The sequence below is a fragment of the Protopterus annectens genome, chromosome 2.part2, assembly GCF_019279795.1.
Source record: "Protopterus annectens isolate FY-2018-M chromosome 2.part2, PAN1.0, whole genome shotgun sequence".
NCBI lineage: Eukaryota > Metazoa > Chordata > Ceratodontiformes > Protopteridae > Protopterus > Protopterus annectens.
Genome location: NC_056730.1, coordinates 331,684,355 through 331,699,354, shown reverse-complemented (window position 1 = coordinate 331,699,354; position 15,000 = coordinate 331,684,355). Strand labels below are relative to the sequence as shown.

Sequence of the window (15,000 nt, the reverse complement as noted above, 5' to 3'; positions counted from 1 at the left end):
AAATGAGATAGAGTTGACACACCATAAATGCTTCTAACTATGATACTGATTGCTCTGTCTTATAAGACTGTTTTCCATGATAAGAACCTTATATCAGCTAGGTTAGCAGGTTCAAATGGAGAAAATAAAATTATCATCCCAAGGAGGGTCTACCTGTTTTCTTGGAAGCCTCTTACGCAAAACCTCTTTCAAAAACATTTTTGACATGAGACTGCATTGAAAGAGGAGGAGCCATGGGTGGAAATGCTGAAATGGCTGACAGATGAACCTTGACAGAAAAGTAGGAAAGTCCAAAGGATATCAATTCCATCAAATATTGTAAAACCCAAGAATATCAAATTCCCCTGTTTTTCTGTACCGCGAATCGGTCAGTGAGGAAAGTTGTGGTAACTGCCCTGGCCATTTCCGAGAGAAGGGAGAAAAACGGTTGCCTGTGCCAGACGGGAGTCAGCACAATGACCTTGGGGGATTCCTTCTGAATTTTCAAAAATACTCCAATATTAAGTGGAAAGGGCAGAAAAGCATACATGAGCTTTCCTGTCCAAAAAAAAAAAAAAAAGCACATCCTTCTTCCAGGCCTTATTGCATGCAGTCCTGGAGCAATATTTTGCCAGGTGATTGATCTAAGAGGAAGCGCAAAGATATCTACCTGAACTCTCCACAGATGGATCGGTCTTTGAAGACCACGCTCTAGTTACCATTTGTGAGGCCCTGCTCGGCTTGTCTGCCACACACTTTTGTTCTGACAGAATGTAGGATGACTGTAGAAGGAGATTGTGCTGTAAAGCTATATCCCAAGCTAACATGGCTAGTCTGCAGAGTGGGTACAAACTGGTTCCCCTTTACTTGCTGATGTACCACATGACTGTGGTATTGTCTAACACCTTGAAGAGGTCCTGTGACAAAAGATTCCGAGTAGATTGCCTTCATCAGGGCAAACATCTCTATTTGTGTGCTTACGTCTGTCCTTGGTGTCCCACACACCTTATACTTCTATCCCTCTTGAAACCGCTCTCCAAGCAATATCAGAGGCACAGTGGTGACTGCTTTGGAACAGGGAGAGAGAAGGGGAGACCTGAATTTAGGGAGATCTGTTGTTTCCTCCAAGTGATTTCTCTTCTAACAAACCCCAGCACTAGAATCTGAAAAGAAAAGGGGTGTTGGTGCTGGGACCAAAGAGACTTTAGACATCACTAATCTCTCTCATATGGAGTCTTGCCAGGAATATCATGAAACTCATAGAAGCCAAAACACCTAAAATCCTGAGAATTTCCTCTGCAGTTACCAAAGTCAGAGTGGAAAACCCTATAAATAAATCTAGATGCAGATCTGCTTCCTCTAGAAAGCTCTTTAAACTGTAGTATCTAGCTGAGATCCCAGAAATGATCCTGTGAGGAGTCCAGAAAGATTTGAAGGTTCTCTTGCTAGGGTTGCCAACTTTTCATGTCAAAAATTCTGGAAATGTACATGAAAGCAAAATGCGTTACCCCCCCCCCACACACACACACACACACAGCCATTCTGGTGTCCCCAGTGGACATAAATACTGTTCAAAACTCTGTGTGCATACTGTTTTCTGCTTTACGTCCACAATGATTACAGATATTTGGATTTAATGTAAAGCTTTTATTTCAAATTTTACAGCACAAACACTAATAGACATTTGCTCAACAAGTCTCTCAAACAGACATAGCTTTAATACTTTGCCTTTAAAACTCACATTCACTAAAACAGCATTGAAACCTACATTCAAAAGAAAATGCATCTGGCCAGTGGTGTATTAAGTTTACCTTTAGGTTTTTTCAAATCATAGGCCCCTTGCACACAATTTTAAAGCCATGCAAAAGTTCTTTGATTCACCTTCCTGATTGTATTAAATTTTAAAACATAATAACAGCTAGCAGACATGAATTAGTAGCCATCACAGCTTTAAGACCGGTACGCTCATGTAGAATCTCTAATGAAACAAAACTGGCATATTACTGATGTACTTAAATAGCAGAATTGCTCTAATCATAATAATGTCAAGTTATATGGAACTGCTCCCATGTAAGGAAGGAGTTAATATGGGTGCCAGAGGCTGCTCAAAGGGTGGGAAGGGACAGAGGGTAAGAGGAGCACTTACTGATTTAAAAAGTGTAGCATTTTTAAGCTATTTGCTACCATAACAGAAGCCTTTATCTGATAGTGTCAGTACGAGATGAATTAAAGACAGCAGCATCGAAAATTCATGCAAAAAATGCAAGTAAAGGTAGCGCTGAACTTGGCTGTTGTATTATCCAGTAGTATCAGTGATGAGATTAGCACAGCATGGCATTTGATACCATCCATTGCTTTAGCCTATATCGTGGTCTGCTGCTGAAAGAGGTTTATGAAGCCTTCCTCAGTAAGTTACAGGTTTGAGTAAGCCAGTCATAATATCATCATTTACAATTTGGAATAAGGCAATTAATCCAGGCATAAATGTTTAACACAGAGTGCATCTTTGCAAAAATCAACTAAAATTCCCAAAAGCACACAACTGAGAGACCTGAATAAGCTGCAGCCTAGTGATGGAGAGGAGCTAAAATTTCAGGCTGTAATAGGATCATAGATATTAAAAGCACTTTTTTGTTAGGCTGCCCATCACCTGAACCATTACATACTTGGTAGAAATGACTTGCAGCAAAAACACTTTGTACTGTGCAGATCCATATTCCTCTTATGAGGTCTGTAAACAACCAGTGCCAAACTGCAGCAGCACAAGCTTTCTGAAACATTGGATTTACTAGTAAGAGTAACGATATACTCTTGGATGAGGATATAAAAATTTCTTCCTGGAATAAGGATTTTTTGCAAATATATTTTGAAAATTAATCTCACCTGGCCTTGTGTGCAGATATTAAATACTCACAGCCAGAAAACAGATACTGTCGCCTTCTGACAGGTCTTCTAAAGAAGTTTACAATAAAAAAAAAAAAAAAAAAAAAAAAAAAAAAAAATCAGGGAATTCATTTAGAATTTTGGGGAGACGCACTTAATGCCATTCCAACTTCAAGTATTTGAATGCATTTCAGCTCTAAAGTACATGTCAGAACACTGTTTGCATTGGTAGACAGAGTCCAGTGCTCTCATACACACCCTGTATGCACTAACAGAAATGTTGTCTTGAATGGTGAAAGAAAATTATTTTTTACTTCTGGTCTAATAAGAACTTAGTGCACATATATATTATGAATATGACTTTTGTACTTTCTTGTGAGTAATGGTCAACTACCCCCCCAAAGTAAAAACTGGGTATATTGCCAGACTGTGGCAACACAAGCCTCTAAAATGTTGGCTATGTTAACTGTACGAAAATGGCCATATGTTAGTTCCCTTAAACCAATTCACACTAAAAATCCAGAGTTCTAATAGGGTACTTGAGTACAAAACACCCACATACATACTGTCCCAGATGACTATGCATGCCCCTTTAGAGGGTACATCAGATGTGACAGTGAAGTCTTCACATAAATAAGATAGCCATATTGCTGTTGGACAAACACTGCTGCCCAACAAGCCTCATCAGTAATCAGGCATAAGTAATGCTATAGGTGCTCTTTTCATATATCAACTACCCCTCAAAAAATGGTAGACACTTTTCTGTACACTTCTGACTTCATTGATAAACAAATGAAAAACATATGGCTAATGTTCAACTTGCAGCTTTTGGAGAGAGAGACACACACACACACACACACACACACACACACACACACACACACACACACACACACACACATCCCTCAACAAGCCTTATTATTTTTGACAGTGATGATGTGATGACAGTAACAGCACCACTTGTTAGACTGTGTTAAATTTATAGTTGTAAACATTTACAAAACACATGAACCAATAATGACAAAACTGCCCAATTCAGAACATTTCAACCAAAAATGGCCACTCACACTTCTGTCATTAAAATGCACCAATATCAGTCAATATGCACAATCTCTGCAGAAGTAAAACATTACCTAAATAATTCCACATTAAAGAGATCTGCAACTAATGAAAAGTTGCTGCTAGCAAACAATTTTATATTTCAGCGTTTCCTCTACAATCAATGCATGCTGCCCTTGAATAACGGATTGTCTATGTTACGTTAAAAAATGGTAAGCTAGTAATATTGCAATAGGAAATGGATGGCAAACTGAAAACAGGTTCATAGTTACTAGGCATCATAGCAGGTCATACTCAGGACTGCAGCACCCTGCCCCATTAAAATAAAACACAGTATGAGCTTGAGAAATCCATCTATGTGCTGTGGGAGTAGAGCCCACACCCACAGCCTTCTAGATCAATATACAAGTATGCTTTGAACAGAGCAGTCTTACCTTGGTTAAAAGGTTAAAGCTGAGAGAAAACAAAACAAAACAACGGAACTTGCATGTGCCACAGTTGGGATTAGAGAAAACTCAGAGCAAACACCAGCCGGATTTGTCCTTTGCTTGGGGCTTTTCAGCATACAGTCCAAACGTCTTCTTTATAATTCAAATTCCACGTGCGCAGAAGACAGTAGACAGACGTAAACAACAGTTGCAAAGACACCGTTTTCGTTTTCTGCACCCGGACGCAAAGGGAATTCTTAAAGATGAACGCCCCTTTAAAAAAAATTGCATTTTTTTTTTTAAACTAAAAGAAAATGTGCACAGTGCACCATTTATTCCAGGCAACACAGGCATTTTCCGTTCTTCTGGACAGTGTCCCTCAATTTTGGACAGTCCAGAAGAATTCTGGACGGTTGGCAACCCTACTTGGAACCCCAGCTTTGTAAGAGATCTCTCGCCTGAGAGACACATTCCTGACACTTTTAAAAGAGACTCTGCAAAGATAAAGTCATCTAAATATGGAAAAATGTGTATAACCTGTAGCCTGCAGTGAACTGTAACTGGAGTTTAAGACACTTTTTTGTGAACACTCTTGGTGCAGTGGACAGTCCTAAGTGTAAGGCAGAGAACTCATAACGAGATCCAGACACATAAAACCTTAAGAACCGCTTGATGTCTGGATGAATAGGAAATGTGATGAGCATAATTTAAATCTAACATTACCAGGAAACCTGAATGAGGAAGAGAAAGTAACAGGCTGTGAAATGATAACATTTGAATGTGGCCACTATCACAATAGGTTTAAGAAATATCCAGGACTGGTCTCCAAGCATTTTCTTTCTTTGGCACTAAAGCATCCTTGAAAAAAAAAAAAAAAAACGTTCCCACCAGGAAAGGGGAAGCCAATTCTATTACACCCTGGGATAGTATATGATGGACACTGGAAACAAAAGTAGTCCAGCCTGGAGGATGAGGACTGACCCCTGTAAAGGAGAAATATCCTCCCACTACCATCTGTAACCTCGATGAATGATCTTCAGAACCCATGTGCCTGAAAACTATTTGCTGCCACAGAGAAAAGTGGAGTTTGTCTTTTTGCAAGAAAAAGGGGCTGCCGGCAAAGGGGGGGGGGGGGGCAAAGTCTCGTAAACAGTCATTCTGACTCTGGACTGTTTTTGGGAGTTTCCAGAATTTTTCTTGGAACCTCCTTGCCATTTTACTTAAACATTTATCTGCATTTTGAGATTCCCTGGGTCATTTTAACCCCTTCATTACACTTTTTGATCACCTCTGCAACAGAGGGGCCAAAAGCTAAATCTCTTTCCAAAGCAGAATTTAAAATCTCATTTTAACATCTGGGAGATAGTGAGAACACAGCCATGCAAACCTCCTCAAAACAGTACAAAAAGCCATAGCCCTTGAAGAATCAACAAGTCACACGCACACACACCTGTATACAATGAATAATGCTAAACAGTAAAAAAAAAAAATCAACTTAAAGCATTTTTTTTTACTTGAATTGCAGACAAAACATTCCTGATACTTTTACAATTAGCCAAGACAAAACTAAACATACGAGTCTGACAATTCAAAAATCTGAAAAAAAAATCTAAGTTGCAGAAGCATACACTTTTTCCAGTAGTTATCAATAATCTTCCCATCCTTATCAGAAATAGTAGGATTGGAATTAAGCAAGTTAACTAAAAGGTATAGCTGCTGTATCAAGTTTGGGAAGAGTGTACAAAAACTTGAAATATCAAGCAACTTTATACAGCCTTGGCTATCTTTTTAGGGGCAGCTGGCTGACTGGCAGGAAATTGCAGACAGTCTCGCACACCCACCCCCAAAACATATCCTCCAAAGCAACATAACTGGATGAACTGGTGGAGGCTCTAGAAGTTCCTTCTGCAAGCACTCAATATTTTCTTCGGAACTGAGAAACCTCAGTATTATCCCACTGAAAACATTAGCACATTCTAGAAATAGTCCCAAAGAAAGAGATAACTCCCAGAGGGAGAGTCAGAAACTCAGCTCTCCTGAGTCTGAATCAGAAATATAAAGAGAAAACCCTTTACCCTCTAGTCCAGATTCAGAATCTTTAATCTCTTCAGGAAAGGAGGGATTCCTCTCTTTTACCAGAAACTGCTTTACATGAAGGATCAAGAGCCTGAATTAATTAAAACCTGAGCCAGACTCAAGTAAACTACTCCTGTCTAAAGGAATTTGAGAAGTAGAAGACACAAGTATACTTTTCAGTTTCTTTTTGACAGGAAAAATGGGGCCAACGGTGTTATTAATGTCAGCAGTCGCTGTCTTTGGGATGGGCACAACATTCTGACAAAACAGTGAAGCCTTCCCTGTTCCCTCTTCCAGAGCCAAAAAGAGCGACTCTCCTTGCCCACTAACGAAAACCCAGCAGCCACAGAGGATGTGGATAACCCTGGTCCATGGTGGTGGGAGGTGCTACACCAAATGGATCCTGGGTAAAAATTGAGTGGTCGGAGGTATAACTAATGGGCACAGCAGAGTCCTCCACCTGTGGCCAAGGTAAACTGTACCCTGCTGTGATGACAAAGGGGGTTTGCTTAACTTGTGGATGGAAGAAGGACCTACTATGGGGACTGTGAGATTTTTCCATGGTCAAGCTGAAAAAGGTGCCTCTTTCCTAGAGAAGATAAGTAAATTCCAGTAAAAACAAAAAACAAAAATTAAGTCATCCCCTACAGTAAAAAGCACTATAAACCACACTTGCCCAGCCTTACAAAGTAATTTCTCCTGAGAAAAATATTTTTCAGTTACTTTTAAAACAGGAGTGCTCTTTTTTCCTGTCAGTTTATAAGTTCAGTACAGTCTCCTGACAGAAAGTTAGAAGCTCCTAGCTTTAAAATAAATTTTCCTGAAGAGAAAAGTAGCAATAAAATTAAAATTGTTACATGGATTTCCCCTCTCCCAATGGGAGCTTGTCTGCCCAGCAAAGAAAAGCTGACCATCGATCCTCGAAGGTCTCAGGAGAAGTGTACTTTTCAGCAGCAGTAAACCTCTGAAGGGCTTGACATTCAAACTTGTCTTAGTCAGCTCGGCTCAAGCTGCCTAACAGTATAGCCACATGGAAGGTGGCATAAAGCATTGAAAGTTGGCCGTCTGTTACATCAATAGAAAAATAATAACCCATACAGCTGAGGCTACTGCAACAGTGATCAATAGGATTACTTGAAGATACCTTTAGGAGACTAAAACAAGCACTTACAATGGTTTCATTTTTAGAACTGCCAGATTATAAAAAAAAAAATCACTCGCTCACACTGTTTGCGTGTGAACAAAATAATTTTGCACAAGGTGTGTTAATGCAACTCCATAGAGATAAGCATCATCCCACAGCTTAGTATAGTAAAGCACTAGACCCAGTAGCTACTACTGCATTTCTACTTGCCTCAGAGCAGTAGCTGCAGCAGCAGTTATAGTGGAACTTTCAGCCCCTTTAGTATTAGATTCATACTGTTGTTATACCTCATGATGTAGCTACTTTACTTTTGAAAAACAACACGGCACCTATTGTCTGCCAAAAAATAAATAAATATAAACTATCATTACGGACTACTATAAATACTTCATTAGAAAGTGCCCGGTGCCAAAAATCTGCTTCTTTGCTTCCAGCTGCTAAAGATGGGCATCATATCTGTATCCAAGTGGTAGAAATGTATTCAAAGCAGAGACAGACAAAGTTTTTCATCAGAACCTAAAAATCATTTTGTTTATAGATGGCTCATGCCAAAGAAACAAACATGGAAATTTAAGAAGTGGGCATGCAGTATGTTCTGAAAATGCTGTTTTAGAGAAGGGAAATTTAAAGTTTTTTTCTGTACAAACAGCCTGATTGCCGACTACAGCCCACTGGCTATTGGAAAGACTGCTACAATCCACACCGAAGGCCAATATGGCAGCTATGGTGCTGCTCATGACTTTAGACAGCTGTGGGTTGGAAGCTTTTAAATTGGCACAAATTATAGCAATATGTTAAGTGTAAGGCACATTCAAAAGACAATACTCAAGCTGCATTAGGTAATGCATAATCTGATAAGGCAGATAAAGCTGTTGTATTAAATGAATCTCAGGCTACTGAAATGCGGCTGCCTGTTAATGTTCAAAGTAACTCATGTGTACCTTTTTCAAAACTTGACTAGCTACAAGTCATACAAGACAGGGCAAATGAGGAAGAAACATCATCTTGGAAGAAAGCAGGCTGCATTTAACATTCTGCTCATATTTGATGAGACAGCACTAGCCATCCTTTCTTGTCTTTGTCTGCTTGTATCAATGTACATCAAGGAGGCACGAATGAAGCAAGCAAACAGAAGTTGGCATGATCGGTTACTCCTCAGTGGCTCATCAGATCTGACACAATTATGTCCTACATTATGAGACTCACAAATGAGATCAAAGCGAAAACTAGACTGGCTGTCTTACCAATCCCACAGGGGCCATTTCAAATTTTACAAGTAAATTTCATTCAGTTTAGACAAATGTCAGGGAATTACCCATATTCTAGTACAGTGATAGTGATTGTGTGTGTGTGTGTGTGTGTGTGTGTGTGTGTGTGTGTGTGTGTGTGTGTGTGTGTGTGTGTGTGTTTATATTTAAAAATCACTGGATAGAAGCTTTTCACTGTGCTAAGGCAAACAACCACAGTATGAAAAAAAATGTTAAGTGAAGAAGTGCGTAGGTTTGGAATACTGGTATTCATTATCAGTGACTAGGACACCCACTTCAACGGTAGGTAGTGTGAAAACTGTGCAGGGTTATTCAAGTGGTTCAAAAATTCCATTGCCTTTAGAGCTCACGTGCTTTAGGAGTAGTAGAAAGCTACAATGGTATCTTGGAATAAAAAGTTAGCAAAAAAAAAAAAAAAAAAAAAATCAGTACAGAAACTGCCCTGAAAGGGCCTAATGCCATACCATTAGAATTGAGTTTACATTCACAGTGATCAAAAGGTTCATAGATGTGCACTAAGCTAATTGCCCTGGATCCTTTACAAGCCTAACCCACAGGTTTACCCTGGCATAGTGCCACCCGATCTTAGTTCCAGTGCCTCTGTCGAGTAAAGCCACTGGAGTGATCCCTGGGGTGAATTTTCTACTTCCCATCCACTCATCAAGATTTCTCTTGAGGAGGGCCAGTGAGGTGCTCTGCTTGACATGTATGGGAAGTCTATTCCATAGCATGGGCAGTCTCTGGGTTTTGAACCTGTCCCTCCAGCATATTCTGTTGATTGTGGTAATTAGGTTGAGGTCTCTGAAGCGTGTGGTGCGGAGTGATTGGAATTTCTTTAGATAGAAGAACATGGTTAACTCCACATGAGCTTCTGATGGGCCACCCCATGAGGGTACCAGGCATGCCACCATCAAGACCAAATAAAAGTTCTATTGTTATAAATATTAAATACTGCATGGAGCTTAACAAATGCATTAAAAATAACTGTCAGTATCCAAGCACGATTTTTAACAGGCCCCAAGGAAGCTTGCCATCCATTTTTGCCAGGTGATACAATCACGGTCCTGGTGTTCCAAAGGAAAACAGCATTATTTCCCAGATGGAAAGAAAATAATCTGGTAGTTTTAACCACCCCAACATTTATTTATTTATTTATATTTGTTGACCGGGAGTGTCCAACTGGACGCAGTTCCATTTTCAGCAGAGGCCCGGGGAGAAAAGCTCCACAGTTATAATAAACAGACGCTAGTTACATTGGATTACATAGCGATTAACAATTTACATAGCAATTACTTACAACATATTTACAGATGAAGAACATAGTACATCAGTAGACAACTAGAATCTTTATTTGTGAAGTACATAACAGACATTAACAAATGTTACAAGAAGTTCCTGCTGTAAAATAAGTACTGGCTTATGAGCATCTGAGCTTGCTATAATCAAGGTAGTTAGTGGAGTGGAAAGAAAGGTAGTGGTTGGATAGGGTGGGTGATATTAGAGAGGGAGTTGCAAGGGCATAGACAGCATGTTTTTAGGTGCGCTTTTAGTAAAGTTTTGAAGTGGGTGCATGATGGTATGGAGGTAATTGTGGGTGGGTGGGAGTTCCATAATTTGGCTATGGTGCAAGAGAATAGTGCTTCACCAGCAGAGTTATTGGCTTTAGTGATCTGCAAGTTATTTTTGTTGCTGGATCTTAGTGGTCTGGTGGTGCTATAAGGTTGGAGTAGATTCTGGAGGGATGGGACATTTAGTGGATGGTTTACTAGTTTGTGGGCGAGTGAGAGTTGATACCATTGAAGGAAGTGAGGGAGTTCAAGCCAACCTAGTTCAGAAAGTGAGAGACAGTGGTGACTACGGTAGGATGTCCCTGTGGCGAATTTGGCGATTTTGTTGTAGCAGGTCTCTAGCTTATTTAGATCGCATTGCCTTAGGTTGGTATATATTGGAGAGGCATAAAGTAGGGTGGAGATAAGGTGGGAATTTGCTATTGAAATCTTTGCTGCTTTGGTGAGAAGTTGCTTATTTCTGTATTGCGCTCCTAAGTTTTTTGTGGACTTTTTTATGGTCATGGATATGTGAATGTCAAATTTTAATTTATTGTCTATTTCCACTCCTAGCAATTTGGTGTGTTCAGTTGGGTATATAGTGGTGTTGCCTTTTGCTGTGATGTTAAAGAGTATGTTTGGTGGGTTGGAAGATGAGTAGTTTAGTTTTGTTTGGTTGAGTATTAATTGGGCATCGGATAACCAAGTTTCAACAGAGGAAAAGGCTTCCTGTGTGACTTTTTGCAGTTTGGGTAGGGACTGGGCTGAGCAGATGATGGTTGGGTCATCTGCGTATTGTAGGAGTGTGCCATGTTTGGTGGCAGAGACTAGATTATTGGTGAAAATAGAGAAGAGTAGGGGTCCAAGGATGGATCCTTGGGGAACCCCTATGGAGACAGGTAGTTGGGGAGATATGTCATTCTGCCATACAACGGATTGTTGGCGGTCAGACAGGTAACTCTGAAACCAGTTGGTGACGGATTGTGAGAAGGACAGGTTATTGAGGACAGAGATAAGTTGTTTGTGTGAGACCATGTCAAATACTTTAGATAGGTCTAGGAAAGTAGCAGAGGAGAGATGACCATTGTTTTTATGCTGAAGGATAGTGTTAGTAAAGGAGTAAGGCAGTGGTGGTGCTATGGTTTGGTTGGAAACCATGCTGAGTATTGGAAAGGAGGTTGGTAGTAAGGAGGTAGTCTGAGACCTGAGAGTGTATGCATCTCTCTAGTATTTTGGAGAGTGGAGAGAGAATAGCTATGGGGCAGTAATTGGTTAGTTCTGTGGAAGGTCCGCCTTTGTGGTGGGGAATTATATGCGATACTTTCCACAGTGTGGGAACGTAACGTTGACAGAAATCAGTTAATCAAGATGGATACTGGGTAGGCCAGAGCATCAGCTGCGATTTGTAGGTATTCACTTGGGAGGTTATCTGCTGCTAATCTGGTGGGCTTAAGTTTAGTTAAGAGTTTTTTAGGTTGGAGGTAGGTACAGGAGAAAAAGAGAAGACCGTGGGGAGATTACTAGTTGAAGGTGTGGGTTGGAGGGGAGGGGGGTTGTGTTGTTTAGCTAGTGATAGTATGGCTTGTGTGAAGTGTGTGTTGAATGAGGTAGCAATATTTTCTGAGGAGTGAGGGATGTTAGGAGGAGGGGTACTGACTTTACCTGGGTGGAGGATGGAGTTTATGGAGGACCAGAATTGTTTGGGGCTGTGTTGGGAGGAGTCTGGGGCAGACAGGTAGCATTGGAATTTGTCCTGTTTTATTAGCTTTTTGACTCTATTGCGTAGTTCTAGGAATTTCTGTCTAGTTGAGGGGGTTTTGATTTTGCGACAGTGCTCCCAGGCTTTATCCCTGTTTTTCATTTCTGAATCTGTGAAGTGTGAAGGCCTACCATACTGGATCCAAACCAGCCAGCTGAAGACAGCAATTTTAACTCGACAAAAATAGTGCGCCAGATTCCACAAATATTTAGCTGGATGACCATTGACTGAAGAACCAACAGCAACTCCACAGACATCTAACTGTAATCACATTAACTCTCCAAAAGCACCTAAAATGTGCATTAAGAAATGAACCTGTTACTCCAGAAGAATCACTGCATTCCATGCCAGCTAAGTGCAACCCTTTCAGTAGCTAATCTCCCTACTCCCCCCTACCAGAAAAAGCAACTATTTTTGTTCAAAAAAACAGTTCGCTGCAAACCCTTCTGACTGCAAAACTGACATGAAGTGCATATCAACCGTGTTTGCTTTAGGACTGTGCGGCCTACTCAGCCTGCATCAGACTACAGGATGGAGCAGCAACCCTTACCCACACCTGCTACACCATTATAAAACATGTTTGATTAAAACACAATTGTTGGATTTGAATAAAAATTGCTGGAATTGTAGCCATGTCCCTTACCATGCAAAAGGTGGAATTCCCACTACTCCTGTAACTATGTACCGATGTTGCAAACAGATTTTGAAGAGTGGCTATCTAATTAAAACAACATGAAATAGTGTTACTGACTTTACCCAGATAGTCTACATTAACTTGGCTACAGCTGCAAGAGGAGGAATCCGCTTCAGGACAAAACAGAAGTTGTCCGATGGGAGACAGCAAATGCAACATGACTACAAATCAACATAAATGGCTTCCCAACTTGGCTACAGCTGCAAGAGGAGGAATCCGCTTCAGGACAAAACAGAAGTTGTCCGATGGGAGACAGCAAATGCAACATGACTACAAATCAACATAAATGGCTTCCCAACTTGTCTGACTGGACTGAATATATTCAAAGACTACTACTATAACTGCAGAGAGAGCTTACAACTAGTTACCTACTGCTTTGGTAAGGAAGCTGCTACGCTGGCTATATTGCTCCCGAAATCACAGATATAATGGGCAAAGTAGGATAATGCCAGAAAAAAAAAAAAAAAAAAGAGAAACAGATATTTTTCTTACTTGTTTCCAATGTACGAGGTTGGATGCACCATTCAAGAAGTTACACTTTTACCCAATTTGTTAGAGAACATAAACAATAAAACTCCAGATGCCCTGGACACTATAACAACGGAGACAACTGTCATAAAGACAATAGGCTTAGTCAGTTTTGGACCTCGGATGCCTGTCCTTATCCTTGTCTCTGCGGTTTTTATGCATTCCGGTCGTCGGTTGTTCCGATGGCATTGTGTAATTAAATCTTCGGCCAACGTAATGGTGAGCAAAATCAAGCCGGCGTTTAATAGTGCATTTGTTAAATCTAGCACAAAACCGACAACTAGTGATGTCGTGATCAGGACCTAGGCATGGAATACAGTAAGAATGAAAATCCTTATGAGGTATTTGCTTCCCACAAGAAATACAATTATTAACTTTTACTGACATCAGTCTGAGGCAAGAAAAAGTTTTCCCAATCGGGTACTTAGCTTTATTGAAGACTTCGGTTCTGAAAATCGAATTTGATATCTCAGGAGTCGGCCGACCAGCACTTACGAAATACTTTTGCTTTGGGCACCGCGTGGCAAGAAAGACTGAAGAAAATGGTGTCGGCTGCATCTTATATACACACTGACGTCAGGGAAGAAGCGACGGCAACCGATACCGGACCAAGACTTTGGAACTCTGGCCAACTGCGGGCCCGCCTGATGGCAGGATAACCCAAGTGTAATGACTGCAGCAGTGAAACACGATGAACATCTGCAGAGAGAGCTTACAAGTAGTTACCTACTGCTTTGCTAAGGAAGCTGCTACGCTGGCTATATTGCTCCCGAAATCACAGATATAAAATGGGCAAAGTAGGATAATGCCAGATAAAAAGAGAAACAGATATTTTTCTTACTTGTTTCCAATGTACGAGGTGGGATGCACCATTCAAGAAGTTAGACTTTTATCCAATTTGTTAGAGAACGTCAACAATAAAACTGCAGATGCCCTGGACACTATAACAACTGAGACGACTGCCATCAAGACAATAATATTAGAGAACAGGAATGCAGTCTATTATATGTTGGTATCAAATGAGGGTAACTTCACTGAAAAACAATACTGTGTTTTCATCACAGGTAACTCATAATCTATCCTGGACATATTGCCAACGACCTTCAACCAAAAATCTCATGGCTTGGGACTTTTGGAACAAAATTGTTCTATACGGTATTGTTCACATTAAGTTTCATAATGGGCTAATACATTTTTTCACTTTAAGGACTGCTTAAATCTGTACTGAAAGAACATAAGACAGATTTTAGTACGTCATTATTGAGAAAGATGACCGCAGAAATTCCATGTGGTAGAAAGTTAAAAACAAAAAAAAAAAAAAAATAGGTTCAGTCTACAGGCCTGCTTGATGTGAGCAGGTAAATATGGGATAAATAAATAAGTGTTATGCAATGAAAACATCTGAACAAAATACAGTGCATTTTCAGCTGTATAATTAGACTTGACATCCCATATTTAATTTTAGTGTAAGCAAAAGAGAAATGCTTTTATTTTCTGATGCAATAGATAAGAAATACAGACAATATATGTACTCTGTGTAACTTATACACTATAAAATCTTAACATATGTTGAACTACTATTTTATACACTATATATATATATATATATATATATATATATATATACATATATAT

General features: G+C 40.0%; 1 protein-coding gene across 3 annotated transcripts in view; it reads right to left on the bottom strand.

The window, feature by feature from the left end:
* The window catches only part of AK6 (adenylate kinase 6), a 140,992-nt gene that overhangs the window by 70,080 nt on the left and 55,912 nt on the right, over window positions 1-15,000 (bottom strand). For 2 of the 3 annotated variants that reach the window (XM_044063884.1, XM_044063886.1), the window contains one exon: window positions 2,863-2,931. The exons of the other annotated variant lie outside the window; for it this stretch is intronic. In XM_044063884.1, coding sequence (XP_043919819.1) covers window positions 2,863-2,931 — 69 coding nt within the window. The remainder of the gene's footprint in view (window positions 1-2,862; window positions 2,932-15,000) is intronic. 3 annotated transcript variants of the gene reach the window in all.